Here is a 19325-nt window from a genome sequence, read left to right as displayed (position 1 = left end):
GTCACAGCCTGATTTCGGGATGTGGGATGAAATCACTCCTTGGAGCCCCCAGCCCAGCCCCAAAGCCATCCCACAGAGGACAAGAGCAGTGTGTGCTCTGTGCTCGTGAGAAACCCTCATGTGTTCATTATTTATTTCATCCTTGCTTTTAGTTGCCAAATAGCCCTTTTTTCCCCCAAAACAATCCACTGAAGCCTCTCCCCTTGTGTTTTCCCTGCTGCAGGCCAACGGACACAGCTTTGTACACCTGGAACACGAGAAGGCTGTGCTCCTGCTGAAGAGTTTCCAGAACACAGTAGACTTAGTTATCCAACGTGAGCTTACTGTCTAAATATTTTTTTATAAATAGTAAATATGTCTAGCCAGATCTAATGTTCAAAAGGATTTATACATAGGAAACCAATTTTTTGCCAATTGCTGGACCAATGGCAAACGGTAGTGCCAAATGTATAATACTCTATGTTAGTACCAATCATCGGGAGAAAATATAAGAATTAACTCTATAAATATATTGTTCATGTGGCTCCGTATTAGTTTTACTTGTCAGCCTCTGGCTGTGCATTGGTGCGTTTTTTTAACCAAGTTCCTTCTTAAAAGTCAATTTCATATGATTTCAAAACACAGAAGCACATACAAATCCTTTAGGAATTCTGCTGTCCATCAGAAACACTGCCTCAAAGTTGTATATGCCTTTATAAAGATGAAATATATTAACCTGTACTTCCCATGAAATATTTCTATCATGTCGCATACGAAAGTATAGAGAAGAAAATATTTTCATAAACACCTCAAAGAAAGTATATATTAAATTAAATTTAATAATGTTCATTTATTTTCAATGCAAAGATATTCTATGCCTTATGAAAATACCTGTACATATGCCGTGTGTATAGCTGGCTCCGTAGGGATCAGGAACAATTCACTACACAGGGTGAGAGACTTCTCCAGCTGTAACTCTGGGACCTCGGGACAAGGAGCCCACTTGGGAATGGGACAGCTCCCTCTGGAATGGGGTAACTCCCTCTGGAATGGGTGAACAACTCCCTCTGGAATGGGTGAGCTCCTTCTGGGATGGGTGAGCTCCTTCTGGAATGGGTGAGCTCCCTCTGGAATGGGTGAGCTCCTTCTGGAATGGGTGAACAACTCCCTCTGGAATGGGTGAGCTCCCTCTGGAATGGGTGAGCTCCTTCTGGGATGGGATATCTCCTTCTGGAATGGGTGAACAACTCCTTCTGGAATGGGATATCTCCCTCTGGAACGGGGTAACTCCCTCTGGAATGGGATAGCACCCTCTGGAATGGGATATCTCCCTCTGGAACGGGGTAACTCCCTCTGGAATGGGATAGCACCCTCTGGAATGGGATATCTCCCTCTGGAATGGGATATCTCCCTCTGGAATGGGATAGCACCCTCTGGAATGGGATATCTCCCTCTGGAATGGGGTAACTCCCTCTGGAATGGGATAGCACCCTCTGGAATGGGATATCTCCCTCTGGAATGGGATAGCACCCTCTGGAATGGGATAGCACCCTCTGGAATGGGATATCTCCCTCTGGAATGGGATAGCACCCTCTGGAATGGGATAGCACCCTCTGGAATGGGATAGCGCCCTCTGGAATGGGATATCTCCCTCTGGAACGGGGTGACTCCCTCTGGAACGGGGTGACTCCCTTCAGAACAGGTTAACTCCCTTTGCTTTGGCTCTTCCCTCGATTCCATGTGCACACACTACAGGAGAACACCGAGGACAGGCAGGTTTGGCTCACGGATGGAGGAAGGTTGTGATGGTGGCAGTAAAACTCCTTTTGTTGCTGCTAATTTAACTCGTTAATTTTTCATTTCAGACTCCCCATTGACATTGTTGTGTATTTTCCCCCCTGCTCCAGGCCCTGCTCGGGATATTCCCATGGGTGAGGCTTTCTGGGATCCTGGACTGGGTCCTGGAAAGGGATGGGCACAGACACATCCCAGGGAGCAGCAGGTGACCCCGAGCCAGCCCAGGAGGAGCATTCCCAGCACAGGGCCAGGGACACCCCTCATGTCCAGGTCCTGGGGCTGTTCCCAAGGGAGAATCCCAAAGCCCAGACTGTGCCCAGCTGCTGCTGTCAGGGGTGCCAGGGTCCAGCCTGGTTATCCCTGACAGCAAAATGGGAAAACACAGGGAAAGCCCTGCAGGGGTTTTCAGGGGATCCCAGTGCCCTGGAGCAATGGGCAGGGGCTGAGGGACAGCTGGCTCTGGGATCACCTGCACCATTCCCACCCAAAATCCCACAGCCAAGGGTGCAGCCACAGCCCACGGGGATGTTCCACTTCTCCAAGAATTCCCAAATCTTCTCTCTCTGGCTGTGGGACCTGGGCAGCTGCAGGCCCAGGGAAGCCTCCAGGACCCTCCACCCCTGATAATTTCCCATTTTCCCAGTGCCAGCTCACAGTTCCTACCCAGGTGATGGCAAACCAGGAAAGTTCTCAGCCAGTTGTTCCCAACAGCGACCATTTAACATCCTCAAATCTGGTTTCACGTTTTCCAAAGTATTTTTTAACACATCCACGTCTGCATCTGTGTTTGGTGGCAGTGCCAGCCCTGGGAGGGGACAGGGGGCTCCACGCAGGGAGCAGGCAGGACAAGGCTGAGGGTGAGTGGGGCAGCTGAGAGCAGAGCCAAGGAAATCCAGTAGGAAAAAAAATCTGAGTAGGAAATGTCCCAGAGGTTGGTTTGCTGTTGGTAGTGAGCACTTGGAGTGTAAGGATGTTAAACCCCCTGGTTAAAGCCCTTTCCAGGGCCTAAAGGGGCTCCAGGAGAGCTGCCGAGGGACTGGGGACAAGGCCTGGAGGGACAGGACACAGGAATGGCTCCCAGTGCCAGAGGGCAGGGATGGATGGGAGATTGGGAATTGGGAATTATTCCCTGGGAGGGTGGGGAGGGGTTGGATGGGATTCCCAGAGCAGCTGGGGCTGCCCCTGATCCCTGGCAGTGCCCAAGGCCAGGCTGGACACTGGGGCTGGAGCACCCGGGACAGTGGGAGGTGTCCCTGCCATGGCAGGGGTGGCACTGGGTGGGCTCTGAGGTCCCTTCTCCCCCAGCCCATCCTGGGATGCTGGGCCCCCTTTGGGATGCTGGGACCCCCTTGGGATGCTGGGACCCCATGGGATGCTGGGACCCCCTTTGGGATGCTGGGACCCCTTTGGGATGCTGGGCCCCCTTTAGGATGCTGGGCCCCCTTTGGGATGCTGGCCCCCTGTCTGCTGGAGTTTAGCACTGGGTTCCCTGGTGCAATCAGAGATACCCCTGCACAGACGTGTGCACAGAGCTCTGGGGGGCAATGCAAGGACAGGGAATGCAAAAGCAGGGAAATGAACCCCCCCAATGGGATCAGCTGAGGGCAGGGCCCAGGGGAGCCCCGGTCCCAGGGGATCAGGGTGTTTATTCCCAGGAGCTGCCTGGGTGAGCAACGTCCTGCTGGGACCCCCTGGCCAGGCAGAGCCTGTCCCACAGCAGCAGGGTTGGGGACAGGTCCCCCGATGGCTCAGGGGGTGACAGAGCTGCGGGGTCAGCACCCACCCCGGCAGGATTTGGACATAAACAAACACAGCAAGTCCCACCTCAGCTCCAGGAAGAATTTCTTTCCCTGGGGGTGGCAGGGCCCTGAGCAGCTGCCCAGAGCAGGTCTGGGGCTTCCCTCTCTGGGGACATCCCAACCCCACGTCCCCCGTGTCCCCTGCTCCGGGCTGGGCTGGATGGTGTCCAGAGGTCCCTCCTGTGATTCTGTGAACTGGTGGGATGTCACAGTTAGAACTCCCAAAGGAAACTGGGGATGCTGTGCCAGCTGGAGCTCCCTGCCCGTGCCCGTCCCTCGCCATCCCTCTGGAAGTGCACAGCTCCAGGGCTGTCCCTGGCAGGCAGGGCAGGCCCCCCGTGCCCACACAGCTCTCTGGGCTGCAGTTTGGGCAGGACACGGATCCAGGGGTCCACGGGGAGCTGGCCTGGCCCTGGAGCCACGGGTGGCACAGCTGTGGCGCCACTGGGGCCAGGCCCTGGCAGTTCCCCCACCCAACCCCAAATGGCACCATCTGTAAATCACAGAATTTCAAACCAAAAAAAGAAACGAAACCCCCAAAAAAAAGCTTTTTGCCAATCCTCTCCCTGGCTGATTCCAGCTGATTTAGTGGAAGTGACTGACTGGCACCAGTCTGGGCACTCCTGGCACTGCCCTGTGTCCCTTGGGTGGCGGTGGCTGTGTCCCCTCCCTCCCTCCTCCTCCTCCTCCTCCTCCCCGGGCAGGGCACTCGCTCATCACTTCGGTTTTCTACCTGTGAGTACTGTATCCAGTTCAGAACCAACAGCTTCCTTTAGTAAAGATTTTACCATTTTATAAAAGACATGTTTAATTATGATGGAGATGGCTGTATTGTAATTAATATTTTGAGATAATTGTGATTTTGAGCTTAAATTATATACAGAAATGGTCATTTTTGTATGTGTTCAAAGATTGCTATATTCCAGATGACTGTACTTTTCAGTTGAATTCCAGTATCCATGTAAATAAAGCTGAATGAGGAAATATTTACTACTTTATTAACATAGATTGTGAATGTACTTCATGTTTTTTGCAGTATAAAGACTTACTGAACTTGAAAGCTGCTTCATTTTATGTGCAAAAAGGTACTTCAAAAATTCTATTTTAAATCTATTGATTGAGTGCAATCAGCTCCTGTCCCTTGGCACATGCAGGTTGTCCCCTCCCCGTGCCCTGGAGGGCCTGGCCCGTGCTGTGGGGCTGCTGCATTTGGCAGCTGCTCTGCAAAGAGGGAGCCCAGGGACTGAACCGATGCTGTGCAGTGCAGCAGAGCCATTTTCGGCTTTGCTGTACCCACCTTTTTCAGTATTTCCAAAAAAAAAAGTGTTTTGAATAACATTAAAAAGTCTCTTTATTGTATAAATAATAAAAACGTCACCTTATTGTAAGGCTTTTGGGTGGTTTTTTTCTTTTTCCTGGCAGAAAGGAGGTTTCAGAGAGTGGGGAAGGGGGAATGAGCCTGGAAAATTGGGCAAATGCCAACTGGGGCTCCCCTGGTCCAGCTGCAGCCAGGGGAGACAACAAATATGGAAAGGGAGTAATGGAAATGGGGAAGAAAACTCAGGTTTGGCAGCTTTGGGGGCAAATGTATGGAAGGATAAATGCGTGGAAGAAATGGATGAAAGGACAAAATGTGTGGAAGGACAAATGCATGGAAGGATAAATGCATGGAGAAAGAATGGATGAAAGGACAAAATGTATGGAAGGACAAATGCATGGAAGGATAAATGCATGGAGGAAGAATGGATGAAGAAATGGATGAAAGGACAAATGCACGAAGGACAAAATGTATGGAAACAAAAGGGGGCAGGGGTGAGGGCAGCAGCAGCTCCATCATCTGAGGAGCTGCAGAAGTGGCCCTGGAGCTCCAGGTGTCCCCTGCTGTCACTGCACACAGGCCCTGTCATCTGCTTCCCACAGGACAGATCCTGCCCTTCCCATCCCCACTCCCCCAAACCCTTTCCCAGCCCATTCCCTTTCCCATTTCCCTGCAGCCAGGACCAGGTCCTGGTCCCCTCCTTGGGGAGACAGGGAGGTGCAGCTGGGCCTGAGCCCCCCGAGCCACCCCTGCTCCAGCTGGAAGGCAATTCCCACCCCTGGGGAGCTGAGGGTGTTTTATGTTCATCTGGACATGTTCAAAACCTGGGAATTCTAGTGAGGAACTGTAAAAAATCCTGCTGTGCTACAGAACCTCCAGGGCTGTGTGCATGAGAGACCCTGAGGGGCTGGAGAGTGTCCAGGGCAGGGAACTGAGCTGGGAAGGGGCTGGAGAATCCCTGAGGGAGCCGGGCAGGGGCTGCAGAATCCCTGAGGGAGCCGGGCAGGGGCTGCAGAATCCCTGAGGGAGCTGGGCAGGGGCTGCAGAATCCCTGAGGGAGCCGGGCAGGGGCTCAGCCTGGAGCAAAGGAGGCTCAGGGGGCCCCTGTGGCTCTGCACAGCTCCTGACAGGAGGGGACAGCTCCAGGGAACAGGGACAGGAGCAGAGGGAATGGCCCCAGGGCGGACATCAGCAGGAATTTCCCCATGGAAAGGGTGCTCAGGCCTTGGAGGGTGGTGGAGCCCACCCACAGCACTGCTACCTTTGAAGGTACCACCTGCAGGACCTTTGGAAGTGTGTCTGAACAAGAGAAGTTCTCCGTGTTCCCATCTAGAGAGCTCAGTTACAGCCTGAAGGACCCAAGGCAGACATCCAAGGGGAACATTTATTGTCCCAGCACAGCACCAGCCCCACCTTCATTCAGGTGAGCCCTGCACACACCTGGGCCACCTCTCACCCCCTCACAGCTCAAGCACTCCACCGCACTCACACCAGGGGGCAGTTCTGGAGACACCAGTGAAACAAGAGAAAACAGGAACACAAACCCCACAGTGTTCCCTTCTGCCTTTGGCCCCAGTGCTTGGGTGGTGACAACTCTCTGCAGAGCCCAGCTCAGCTGCAGGAAGCACTGTGGCTGTGCTGAAGGCAGCTTTCCTTGCTGTCCTTTATTACAAACAGCGTAAACAGAGTGGTGTGGGATCCTGAAATCCCTGCTGGAACATGCAGAGGGCAGGGAATGTTTCACAGCTGGGTCCTTAACACTGAGCAGACTCCCAGCCAGGAGCAGGAGAAGGATGGAAGCAGGGGAGCCCAGAGGTGCTGGTGGAACAGGGGGTACCTGGCTGCTCCTGTTCTGCTGGAATGTGGCTCTGCAGGTATTGCAGCAGTGCAGCTGGGCCAGGCCAGGCTCAGGAGGGAATGGCCAGGGCTCAGGGCTCAGGATAAGCACCCAAGGCTCAGGTGGCAGTGCCCAGGGCTCAGGAGGAATACCCAAGGGCTCAGGAGGAATGCCCAGGGCTCAGGAGGAATGCCCAGGCTCAGGAGGAATGCCCAGGGCTCAGGAGGAATGCCCAGGGCTCAGGAGGAATGCCCAGGGCTCAGGAGGAATGCCCAAGGGCTCAGGAGGAATGCCCAGGCTCAGGAGGAATGCCCAGGGCTCAGGAGGAATGCCCAGGGCTCAGGAGGAATACCCAAGGGCTCAGGAGGAATGCCCAGGGCTCAGGAGGGGATGCGGTTCCTCAGGTACTCCAGCACAGCAGCCGTGCCCTTGGCCAGGCCAGGCTCAGGGCTCAGGTGGCAGTGCCCAGGCTCAGGAGGAATGCCCAGGGCTCAGGTGGCAGTGCCCAGGCTCAGGGCTGAGCTGGGAATGCCCAGGCTCAGGAGGGGATGCGGCTCCTCAGGTACTCCAGCACCGCAGCCGTGCCCTTGGCCAGCACGGCGGCGCGAGGCGTGCGGAACGGGTTCCCTTCCAGCAGCAGGCTCCTGCAAACAGGGATGAGTTACTGGGAGAAATCTCCTTGTACCCACACACTCAGCCACTGCATGCACATTTCTGAGGCCTGTGGAATTCCTGGGGAGATCCCTTTCTGTGCTGCTGAAGGAGCTTGGGTTTCTGCTTCCCTCGCTCTCAAAACAGCTGAGTTTTAATTTATGCTGATAAATCAGTGGGGGTGTAGCACACACCCCACTCCTTCAGCCTCTGCCAGGAGGAGCGAGAAGAAAACTTCTGGAATATAGAAAGAGAATTCCAGAGTGGCTCAGGCTGGAAGGGAGCAGTGGGGTCAGCTGGTACAACCTCCCTGCTCAAGGGTGCTGCACCAGCAGCGTGACTGGGAGCACAGGAAACGTCACCCCCACAAGGCTCCACCACGAGCTTCACACAACCCCCAGACCCTCAACATCAGTTCTAAATGATGAAACAACTCCCACAATTCTCTGCAATACTGATAAATTAGGGGAAGGCGTTATTGAAGAAATTGCCCTGCTCTACAGATGGCCAGAGAGATCCTTTCTGGACAAACCCAACACCCCGCCAATGGGTGCTTTCTCCTCTGGCAAACACTCCCTGAAGAGCTCAGACAGCAAATGTGTTTGTAAGCAGGCTCCCTGACCCCACACACCTGAGGTTCTCACAGTTGCCCAGCTCTGGGGGCACCTGGAGGAGGTCATTGTTCTGCAGGTCCAGCGTTCCCAGCTTGTCCAGCCCCTTCAGCTGCACGGGGTCGATGGATCCCACCTGGTTGTTGCTGAGCAAGATGTTCTCCAGGGCTGGGAGGTGATACAGGACACTGGGAAACACCTTAAATCTTCAGGAAGAGAAAGGAGGGACAGTCAGAAACAGGGCATTTGGAAGAGGAGCACTTCATAGGAGCCTCACTGAAGTGGCTCCTTGCTCTCACATCACAGGAAAATTGGGTCAAACTCAGCCCAGCTCTTTTTGTCATTGTATTAAAAAAAAAGTCTGAAGAGTTGCTCACCTATTAAAAGCAAGATTTATTGTGTGCAGTCTTTTCAGTGCCTCCATTTCCTCAGGCAAGGCTGTCAGAAAATTGTTTCTGTTATCATAGAAAGACAAACAACAAGGACTAAACTTAGTCAGGGGCTTGGCTGAGAATTCCCAGATCAGCTCCATAGTCTGGGGCCAGTTCACTGCCTCACAGCAAGGGCAAAAGTCTGCCAGGGATTCCCATTCCTGCCAGGAGGACACTCAAAACCAGCCCTCTAAGGATTCCCATGTATTCCCAGGCAGCCACCAACTGCACAAACCTGCCTGGAAATTCAGCTCCTTGTTTCCAGAGGAAAGCTTATCAAAGGGCCCAGACCCTGGAGCCAAAGTGAATCACTCAGGTCACTCCAAAGTTCCCCAAAATCAATGGACTGAGCTAATCCTGATCTAAACGAGGCCAGGAGCATTTCTCAGGAATCAGAGGAGGACAGGTGACAACGAGGAGCCATCTCTTGCCTCTCTTTCTGGCCGTACAACAAAATCTGCACCTTCCCTGTCCTAATTCCCAGGATTTTTTGGTGTGGTTTTCTTCTGGGGAGTTGTGGGAGTGTTTTGAAATAGCAACATCTCAGAACCCTTCTGAGTGAGGCAGGATCTCTCCTCCAGCATGTCTCAGAACTGGTCCATTTCTTTTTGTGTCTTCTTGAAGCAAGGCCCAAATTTAGGCCACCTCCTATTCTGGCTCTGGCAGGGAGAGATTTTGGGAGTGGGAGATGATTTCAGTGCTGCCATCCCACTGAACAGATGGCTGCTGTAGGGAGGCAGGCAAAGAAGCTCCCAGGCAAGGAGGTGCAACAACACACATCACCAACCTGAGATCCAAATGTGTCAACTTCTGGAGCAGGCACAGCTCCGAGGAAATGGAGGAGATTTTGTTGAAGCCCAGGCTGACATCACAAACTGAGTCTTTCAGCTCCACAAGCCTGAAGCACAAAAGAAGATGCTCTCACTATGGAAGCTGGTGGTTGCTTTGTAAGTTATTAGAAAACCTGCTTTATTCTACAAATCAAGGACAAGTTATGGTATTTTCTGAAGGGATTTTGAGGAGATCATGCAATGTCACATGTGAGAGCTGCTGCTCCTCCGGCCTTACACGTGGGGCAAGACAAAGCCCAAATAATTTATCTGCAGTTATCAGATTGTATTTTCTCTCACAAATATTGCTACCAAAGCCTCCTCAGTAAATGCAGTCAGGAGCTGTTTCAGAGACCATGGCCCAGGTGACATCACTGCCACCTCCTGCCCTGGAGATGTTTTAATATTTGGGACTTTACCCACCTTCTTCTGCAGACAAAAAAACTAACCAAAAATTCCTATTTTTTCCCATCTTTTGCTTCTGCTCCCCAGTTGTGCTGTTACAAACTCTGGGAGCATCTGCTGCTGCTTGCAGGTTATCTATTGTACTAACATGTTTTGGTGCAAAGGTTTTCACAGCTCAAAAAGTTCCCTGTTAAACCCCTAAAACAGAATCTCTGGCTTAGCCCTAAAACAAAAGACAATTAAATGAGAAAACTCTCCTGTCTCCTGTCTGGATTTGCATGGAATTCTGAGGCAGCTGCACACTCCCCCACAACCCATCCCAGGGAATTCAGCAGCCTCTCACACAGTGACACAGCATGGGATGCACAAGCAGCAGCTCCCAAAACTGAGTCTCTGGAAGCCTTTTTGTCCCTCTGGGATTGCAGCTGCCCAAGCTGCCTGCGCCAGAGGTTGTGTTCAGCACACCTGGGAATAAACTGCCCTCAAAAGCCAGTGTGGATGATTTTGGGGGGCTCCCAGAGACACAGCAGCCTTCCTCCTGACACAGAGGGATTACTGGTTCCCAGCAGTGCCAGGGAAAGCCCGTCCTTGGCTGTGGCTGGCCCCGGTGAGTGCACGGCCCCACCTGCACACGAGTGCCTCCCCGCCCTGGGCTCTGTGTGTGCACAAACAGCTCAGGGGGAGAAGAGCATGCTGCAAACGAAGGCAGCAGAGCAAACCCCGGGCGGGAATGGCCTCCCAGCAGTACCTGGGGGGGATCTCCCTGAGCTGGTTCTTGCTGAAGTTGACGGCGGTGACGGGATTGGCGCCCACGGCATCGAACACGGCCTCGGGGATCGCGGCAGCCTGCTTGTCACTGGGACAGGAGTGACACCAATTAACCACTGCCTGCTAATTAACACAGCGCTTCCACCTTCTTCTAGAGCAGAACACAGGCAGCAGCTGCAGAAAGCTCCCAGCACTGCCCCATGCCCACCAAACAGGATTTTTTTCCGTTTCCCAACCCCTCCAGGTCCATTTAAGGAATAACTGAGCAGGAACTCCCCTGCCATAAGATGTTCTGGCACTTGATGAAAATCATAAAGAGCTTCAAAGGTACTAAAAGCACCTGCTGGGATTCAGCACTTCAACGAGTTACTGCAGAATATCTGGTGATACAAAAAAATAATTCAAACCCCACCATCTAAATCTGCCCATTCCCAAAGACAGGAATTGAAGGGGAAAATGCCCACATGCAGCAGGGTTTGTGGACAGCTTGGTGAGTCATGAAGGAGGGGAAAAAACCCACAAGGATAAAATAGGACAGTGTTCTTACAGCTTCAGGAATGGGCAATATTCCCAAATACCTGTATTCCAACAATTTCAGTGTGGTTATGGCGTGGATGTTGACCTTGGACTGGCTGGGAAGAGTCATGGCTGTCACAGGAGGCTCTTCACCGGGGCCAGGTCCATCATCTGGGGACACCAGAGGGGCGCAGGGACACAGCTGAGCTGCTCTGAGTGGCCCCAGGCAGCTGCCACCACCTCCCTCTAATCCTGCTCTACACTCTGGCTCAACCCAAGATCATCAGATTCAGATAATTTCAATCATTGCCTAGTAAAGGGTTTTTTACCATCCTGGATTTGGGGGTTCTTTTAGGGTGAAGGAGGGAGCAGGGCTGACCTGGGCTTTGCCAAGCAGGGGAGGGAGCACTGGAGATGTGATTCTGTCAGGCTCTGCTCCACGGAGTAGAGAAACTACAAAAACCAGGGAATTCCAACTGGAAATGATGGCCTAGAGCAGCTTTATCCACACTGACACATCTGACTGCAATTTCAGTTACAGCATTACTGTTTACAAACCCTCCTCTGTGGATTCCCTTCTGGTCACTCCCCACAATCCACATGAAAAAGCTCCTGCAGGCCTGAAATGGGAATTCCCATCCAGCTGAGCAGGGTGAGTCTGGGTTTGTAAAGGATAATGCTCAATTCAGAATGTTTATTATTCAGTAGTAGCTAATAGGATTAGAAACTGAAATATCAAAGCAAACTGTTGAGTAAAGGAAATTACTACTGCAGGATAACTGGGGGGACCTGGATTTAAACAACCATCTTCCCTAAACTCTAATTTACTTTTATTTTTTAGAATATTCTCTTTAAAATGAAGGGGGGAAAAGCAACATACCTTGGATTTTGCTTCTCAGATATTTCAGCAGTTCCTGAGTGCCCTTCTTTAAAAAAGAAACAAACCCCAAGTCACTCAGCAGTATTTGTGCAGCTGGGGGGACAATGCAGAGGGACAATGCCAGCACACAGGTGGAGCCCACAGCACTCCTGACTAAAAATCCCACTGAAAATCCCACAGCAGCTTGGGAACTTGCTTAGTTATTATTTTATTTATTCCAGCTGAAAATTTCTGATCCTGAATCACAGCCTCAGGCTGCACTTCTGTAGCTCCTCATGTGAAGATTTTTGCCACTTCCAAGAGCAAGTAAAAAAGTTCCAACAAGCTTAATTTTCCCTTTAAAAAGCTCCAGCACAATTTGCTGTGGAGAGCACATTTACAGTGTCAGGGAAGCTGACTGCTCACTGTTCTGCTACCTTTTTATGGCCCAAATCATAAACTCTGGGAAAACCGTGGCAGTTTGCATCATTTGCCGTTAAAAATCAGCTCCAAAGATTTCCCTCAGCCCTCTCACAGCAACTCCCAGTGGTCAGACACAATTGCCACCTGCACAAACCTGAGGGTAGTGAAGCCCAATCTCCTCTACACTGTTTGTTTTAGGGGAAAGGCAGGCTTGGGGTGTGATTTTACAGGTTTCAGAACCAGGGACTGACCTAAAGTGCTGGATGTGAATGAACATTTCTCATTCCAGCTGACACAGCCTAGGAGACTGGATGAACAGAGAGGGATAAAGGGAATGTGGATGTTGGAAAGGAGGGAACTGTCACAAGGAGACAGGCAGGGAGAGTGGGGCTGTGCTAAGCATGGCAAGGGAAGCAAACAGGGAACAAGCTGGGAAGTTGTGAGGGAAAGGTGAAGGTCAAACTGAAATCTCAGTAACAGATGTGTGGGAAGGAAAGCAGAGAGCAGGGTAAAGCTCCAGAGCCAAGTAATGGCAGGGGAGTTAGCAAAAATAGACCAGGATTTACCAGAAATCAACTGGAAATTCATCAAGAACCAGGAATGGGGTTGGGACTGGAATGAGAGACCTGAGGAAGAGAAGGTGAGCTGGGCAGGGCTGGAGAAGGAAAAAGAAGATTCTGCTGCTCCTCTACACTCACCCCAGTCCTTCATCTCAGCATCCACCTGCTCCAAGCAGTGCCTGGGGAGCCCTAGAGCTCCTCCACCAACTGCTCCTCTAAACCAAGTGGAAACAAATCCAGCCAGGCAGAGAAAACTGCAGCCACATGAATTGACAGGGTTGGTGACGGATCCAGGCAGCACAAACAGAGCAGGCCTGACGGGCTCCTCGTGCCTGGCCTTTGCCCCAGGTGGGAAACACAGCCCAGCAGTGACAATGGCAGCTGAAGCAGCAAACCCTCAGTAATCCAGGAACAGCAGAACCCCAGCATTCCTGACTCACACTCCTTTCCAGGAGCACTTTGGACAAGTGCTCATTAACTCAGGGCACACTCTGCTCCCTCAGCCAGGCACACCAGGGCTTCCCTCTCCTGACAGATGTTACAGATTTCATTGCAACACAGACTTGTCAGCTCTGCTTATTTTGGGAGCATCCCAGTGCTTCGGGAACATTGATTTTACAACCCTGGCAAAGACACAGAAGTAGGAATGTACAGCACCACTGAGGAGAGGGGCCTGCCAGGGAAAACATCACAGGGAATTGTGCAGCAGGAGTGGTGGCCAGGCTCCAGCCTCCTGCTGCCCTAAGGACTCCTTTTCCTGGGAACAACTCACACCCTCCCCCTGCTGCCTCCCTACAAGAGAACAGAGCCCTGAATCCTAGAACTTCAGTCACGACCTTAAAGCCCATCCCACTCCAGCCCTGCCATGGCAGGGACACCTCCCACTGTCCCAGGTGCTCCAGCCCCAGTGTCCAGCCTGGCCTTGGGCACTGCCAGGGATGCAGGGGCAGCCACAGCTGCTCTGGGCACCTGTGCCAGGGCCTGCCCACCCTGCCAGGAACAATTCCCAATTCCCAATGTCCCATCCATCCCTGCCCCTTGTCCTGTCCCTCCACCCCTCTCCATCTTTCCTGCAGCCCCTTCAGCCCCTCCAGGCCACACTGAGGTCACCCCCAAGCCTCTCCTCTCCAGGTGAACATTCCGAGCTCTCTCAGCCTTTCCTCCCAGCAGAGCTGCTCCATCCCTGGGACCATCCTGGTGCCTCCTCTGGATTCCCTCCCACAGCTCCAGGTCCTTCCTGTGCAGATGCCCACAAACACAACCAAACCCCAGTGCTCACTTGCAGCAGGTCTCTCCGAATGGTTCTCAAAGGATTTCCCTCCAGGGCCAGGAATTTCAGCTGAGGGAGGTTCCCCAGGGTGTAAGGCAACCTGCAGAGGGAAACAACTGATTGATTCCAAAGCAGCCCTAAAACCACTGCTAAAGAACGTGCAGTGACTGCTCAGAGGGGATCCTGAAGCCCAAGTTCAAAGGAAAAGATGCAGAATCCCAGATTAATTTAAGTTGGAAAAGTTCTCCCAGGCCATCAAGTCCAAGCTCTGCCCAATCCCCACCTTGTCACCGAGTGCCACCTCCAGGAATTCCTTGGGCAGCTCCAGGGATGGGCACTCCAACCCTCCCTGGGCAGTTCCAGTGCCTGAGCCCCCTTTCCATGGGGAAATTCCTGCTGTGCCCACCCTGAGCTGCCCTGGCCCAGCCCGGGGCCGTTCCCTCTGCTCCTGTCCCTGTTCCCTGGAGCAGAGCCCGACCCCCCCGGCTGTGCCCTCCTGGCAGGAGCTGTGCAGAGCCACAAGGGCCCCTGAGCCTCCTTTGCTCCAGGCTGAGCCCCTGCCCAGCTCCTCAGGGATTCTGCAGCCCCTGCCCAGCTCCTCAGGGATTCTGCAGCCCCTGCCCATCTCCCTCAGGGATTCTGCAGCCCCTGCCCAGCTCCCTCAGGGATTCTGCAGCCCCTGCTCAGCTCCTCAGGGATTCTGCAGCCCCTGCCCAGCTCCCTCAGGGATTCTGCAGCCCCTGCCCGGCTCCCTCAGGGATTCTGCAGCCCCTGCCCGGCTCCCTCAGGGATTCTGCAGCCCCTGCCCAGCTCCCTCAGGGATTCTGCAGCCCCTGCCCAGCTCCCTCAGGGATTCTGCAGCCCCTGCCCGGCTCCCTCAGGGATTCTGCAGCCCCTGCCCAGCTCCCTCAGGGATTCTGCAGCCCCTGCCCGGCTCCCTCAGGGATTCTCCAGCCCCTGCCCAGCTCCCTCAGCTGCTCCTCACAGCACTCCCAAGTCACAGCTAAGTCACAGGCAGAACACAGAACATTTCAGAAGTCTCAGTTTGACCTCAGCATATCCCACAACACCCAGAGGGCTCCTTCATTTCCTGAGTCATTCCTTAAGGCCCTTCCCACGGAAGGAAGGAGCTGCCAGCACCCAGCCCAAGTGCCACTATTACCTACTGATGTCATTGTTGGCCAGGTCGAGCCTCTCCAGCTTCTGCAGCACTGTGATCTCCTCAGGCACTGCCTTGATCTTGTTGTCCCTGAGCTCCAGCACACACAGGGAGCTCAGCTGCTTCAGATTCTCTGCATTCAGGATTTCAATCTGATTCTCCCCAGCGTGCAATTCCTACAGGAACAAAGAGCACCACAATTGTGGTAAAATTACCTCATAATTTATCTTCTAAATCATGACATCAGCAGTATGATGATGTGGAGAATACAGACATCTTAATTCCCTTTCATCTGCCTCCAAAATACCTGATTATGTTAAAAGGAAAAACAGTGTATTTACTCCATAGTTACAAAGAAAAAATGATAATGAACAAAGTGAATTTATCCAGAAAAAGTTCCCAGAGATAAAAATAACTGTTGCAGGCAATGTTAGATCATCTTTCACTCATTCCTCTCCTGAACACTTTTTATTTTCCAAATCTGGAAAGTCCTGCAAACTCAAAAGGTTGAACAATGAGGGCAGGAAGAGAAGTTGCACATTAAACAGAGCTCTAAACACAGAGCTGTCATCTGGTTTTGATCACAGCACCTCACAAAAGCTGGTGTTTAAAGTAACTGTCATTATTTCAAAGCTTACAGCACAGGCATTTCCAGCAGAGCAGCCATTCCAAGCTCACCTTCAGTAACTTGCAGGAGGGAAGCTCTGGCAAGGAACGCAGTTTGTTTTTCCTCAGGTAAAGCTGCTCCAGGGATGCCATGGTTGCTAATTTAGGGGGTACCGTTTCCAGGTAATTTTTGGTACAATCCAGTTGCCTCAAGCCTGTGGAAGTCAATGTCCAGTGAGAAACAGAGAAGATAAAAATACCTTTCTAGAGCAGCATAATTGTCCTGGGATTTAATTTAAAATATACACAACAACATTTTGCCAAACAGATTCTGGAAGTACTAACTCTGATTTTCTTGAGGAAACAGTAACTATTTAAGGATCTATTTTAAAACCCTGCACTGTATTGCTGAACATAAGCATAGCACTGGCTGTTTGGCATTTAATAACCCGAGGAAAGTGATTTACTTTTCATGGCACTGAGATCTGCAGGCAGCTCCTTGAGCTGGTTACAGGCCAGGTTGAGCCGCACCAAGTTCACCAGCAGAGCAAAACTGGTGGGGATGGCTGTGAGCTGGTTGTTGGACACATCCTGCACATGGAAACAGAGAGAGAGCGATGAGAGGTGTCTGAAACATCCCAGCAGTGCTGCTACTGCAAAGTTAATTAGCGGCAGAACAGTAAAATTAGATTGCTGACAACTGGCACGAGTGTGAGAGAAGGAACAACTCCCCCAGGACTGACAGATCGCTGGGGATTTCAGCTTTCCCAAAATATGTCAAACCAAGCACACACTAAAAACAAACCCCACCATGCAGTAACTGACATTAGAACAGCCACTGGAATATTTGCCAAGGGCTGCTGCTGAATGCCAGGGACTTTAGCTACCAGATAAACCCTTCCCAAACACAGGAACAGGTCTGAAGCCGTGCTTTACCAGCTCCTCCAAGCTGAGGAGCTGCCCCAGCCCCTCGGGCAGCTGGCTCAGCTCGTTGTGCTGCACCAGGAGGCTCCTCAGATGGGGCAGCTGCAGCAGCTCCTCGGGAAGGCTCCTCAGTTTGTTGTGGCTGGGGTGGAAACATGGAACACAAAGGGAAAGGAAAAACACTCAGGAGATTTCAGGAATGTAACCGCACACAGAACATTTGCGTGCCACAGCCTGCTGGTCAGGACACTGCCACCCCTAAAGAACAACTGACTATCTTTATTTATTTCCTAAAGAAGACTTTTAATCCTACTCTGAATTTACAACATTCCAGTTTTTTTGTTTATGTACTTCACACACACAGTGGTAGCATGACCTCTCCTTGTACACAAATTTACAAAATTACCCCAGTAAACAGAAGATTCGGAACCTTCCAGCACAAACAAGATCTACACAGTTATTTACAATGTGCATTATTCATGACTGGAAATGTTCTATCCTCAGAACTGCCAGACTGAAGCAAATAAATGCAAATAAATATTTTGTGTGTCATTATTCAGAATATCACTGTTTGCACCTTCCAAGCAATTTTGACTTTGAATATCAGTGAAAACATTTTCTAGAAACCCAAGGCCACCAGTTTTGATCCAAAATGGATAATATAACAAATATAATATATAATAATACTCTAGAGTGAATAATCTGGAATTAATTTTTTGAAGGAAAGGTTGCTATCCTGCAATCTCGCTCACACACGAGAGTTATCGCAGCATTTTTCGTGTTTGATCTGTAACATGGCCTTACCTGACATCGAGTTTCTGGAGATTTTCAAGTTGCCCTAAAGCAGAAGGAAGTGATGTCAGTTGATTGTCATGCACCTGGAAACAGAGGTTTTAGGACACAGTTACTAATTTGTACTTCAGAGGGTTTTTTTTTTTCGGGAAGAATTTCTCCCCAGTATCCCATCAGTCCCAGCCCTCTGGCAGTTGGAAGCCGTTCCCCCTTGTCCTGCCACTCCAGGCCCCTGTGAAATGGATACAGCAGAGAAATGGAAAACAAAGATCCAGGACAACGTTTCCCCGTGTCCTGCAGGGAAGCACCGTCAGAGCGCCAAGGGATCCCTGTACTCACGTCCAGCATGGTGAGGGCAGGCAGCAGCTGCACATCCTCCGAGAGGCTCTGCAGCTTGTTGGAGGCCAGGATCAGCTTGGTCAGGTCTGTCTGCTCCCACCAGCGATCCGCAGCTCCGAAGGACAGGTTCTGCTGGGCTTCCTCCGGCGTGTCCAGGTTGATCCTCCACACGTGCTCGGGCACTGCAGCACAAACACAGCCGTCAGCTGAAGCCCGCAGGTGTCTGCTCCAAGATTTCACAGCCAGAGTGCTTTTTGGGTGTAAAATTATTGGGTAGGTTGGGCTGGAAGGGACCCTAATGATCCAACCCTTCTGCCTTGGGGGATGACATATATAGAGATAGATAAATATATATATGGACGCATATGGGCATATACATATGTAAGTACATATATAAAAACATACATCTATCCACAGCTACATATATATATACGTGTACACGTATCTATAATACACACATCCCAACAGTCACTCTCCAGCCCATTGTGTTCTAGAGATATTTTTGCAGAGATATCAAGAAAAGCCGATGGAAACATGCCAGAAACAGACAACAGCGAGCAGATGGTGCTCCCCGGGAGCCGCTCCCGGGGGCTCCCCGGCAGCAGCCCCGGCGAGGCCGGCTGGGCTCACGCACCGTGGGTGAGGCCGCGTCCCGCCAGGTTGAGCTGCCCGCTGCGCCGCGCCAGCCGCAGCAGCCCCTGCGGCACCGCCGGCGGCTCGGCCGCCCGCCCGAACCCCGGCCCCGCGCCGCCACCGCCGCTGCCGCCGCCCGCCCGCGCCCGCCGAGCCGCCGCCATCGCCGCCACAGCCCGAGCGGGGCCGGGGCCGGGGCCGGGCTGGAGCCGCGCTGCAGCCGCTCGCTCGCTGCCGGAGCCGGGGCTGGTGCCGCCCGCAGCCGGAGCCGCCCGCCCGCTGCAAGGCGTGGCCCCGCGGGCGGACCCGGCCCGGCCCCGGCGCCGCCATTTCCCGCCCCGCCGTGCCGAAATGGAGCCCCGGGCCGCGCCGGGGCCGCGCTGCTCGGGGTGTTGTACACGGACACACGAGGGACAGCACACGAAACGGCGCTTTCGCATCCGTTTATTGGTTTTGCTTTCCGCCTAAGCCCTGTGCGCAGCTACACTGCGGACTCCTGGGGGGGCTGTGCGTGGCTGGGCTCCGTGATCTCCAGGGTCTGTTCCATCCTCAGCAGAAGCTCAGGATGGTTTGGGTTGGGAGGGATTCCATGGCCGGGGTGGAATGAGATGATATTCAAATTGTTTGGAAGGTGCAAACAGTGATGTTCTGAATAATCATACACAAAATATTCCACGCCTTCCACTGTCCCAGGCTGCTCCCAGCCCCAGTGTCCAGCCTGGTGTTGGACACTCCCAGGGATCAGGGGCAGCCACAGCTGCTCTGTGCCAGGACTTCCCCACCCTCCCAGGGAAGGATTTCTCCCCAATATCCCATCC

General features: G+C 52.4%; 2 protein-coding genes across 5 annotated transcripts in view; one reads left to right on the top strand and one right to left on the bottom strand.

The window, feature by feature from the left end:
* LRRC7 (leucine rich repeat containing 7) overlaps positions 1 to 4963 on the top strand; it is a 108041-nt gene extending 103078 nt beyond the window's left edge. For 3 of the 4 annotated variants that reach the window (XM_054515757.1, XM_054515758.1, XM_054515756.1), the window contains one exon: positions 224 to 4963. In XM_054515757.1, the coding sequence (XP_054371732.1) occupies positions 224 to 331 (108 nt within the window). In that variant the 3' untranslated portion in view covers positions 332 to 4963. The remainder of the gene's footprint in view (positions 1 to 223) is intronic. The other variant, XM_054515759.1, reaches the window with a different exon arrangement.
* A 1300-nt stretch (positions 4964 to 6263) lies between these two features.
* On the bottom strand, positions 6264 to 18671 carry LRRC40 (leucine rich repeat containing 40). Its single transcript, XM_036388229.2, has 15 exons — positions 18509 to 18671; positions 17875 to 18056; positions 17548 to 17621; positions 16756 to 16885; positions 16287 to 16410; positions 15892 to 16034; positions 15217 to 15389; positions 14064 to 14154; positions 11823 to 11868; positions 11005 to 11113; positions 10407 to 10514; positions 9211 to 9321; positions 8370 to 8447; positions 8013 to 8198; positions 6264 to 7374 (listed from the first exon to the last, which is right to left on the bottom strand). The coding sequence occupies exons 1-15, from the start codon at positions 18669 to 18671 to the stop codon at positions 7269 to 7271; spliced, it is 1824 nt and encodes a 607-aa protein (XP_036244122.1). The 3' UTR covers positions 6264 to 7268.
* Positions 18672 to 19325: the final 654 nt, after the last annotated feature.

This window comes from Molothrus ater, chromosome 9 (genome assembly GCF_012460135.2).
Source record: "Molothrus ater isolate BHLD 08-10-18 breed brown headed cowbird chromosome 9, BPBGC_Mater_1.1, whole genome shotgun sequence".
Classification (NCBI taxonomy): Eukaryota; Metazoa; Chordata; class Aves; order Passeriformes; family Icteridae; genus Molothrus; species Molothrus ater.
Note: the sequence above shows the minus strand (reverse complement) of the source record. Positions and strands in the feature narration are given on the sequence as shown.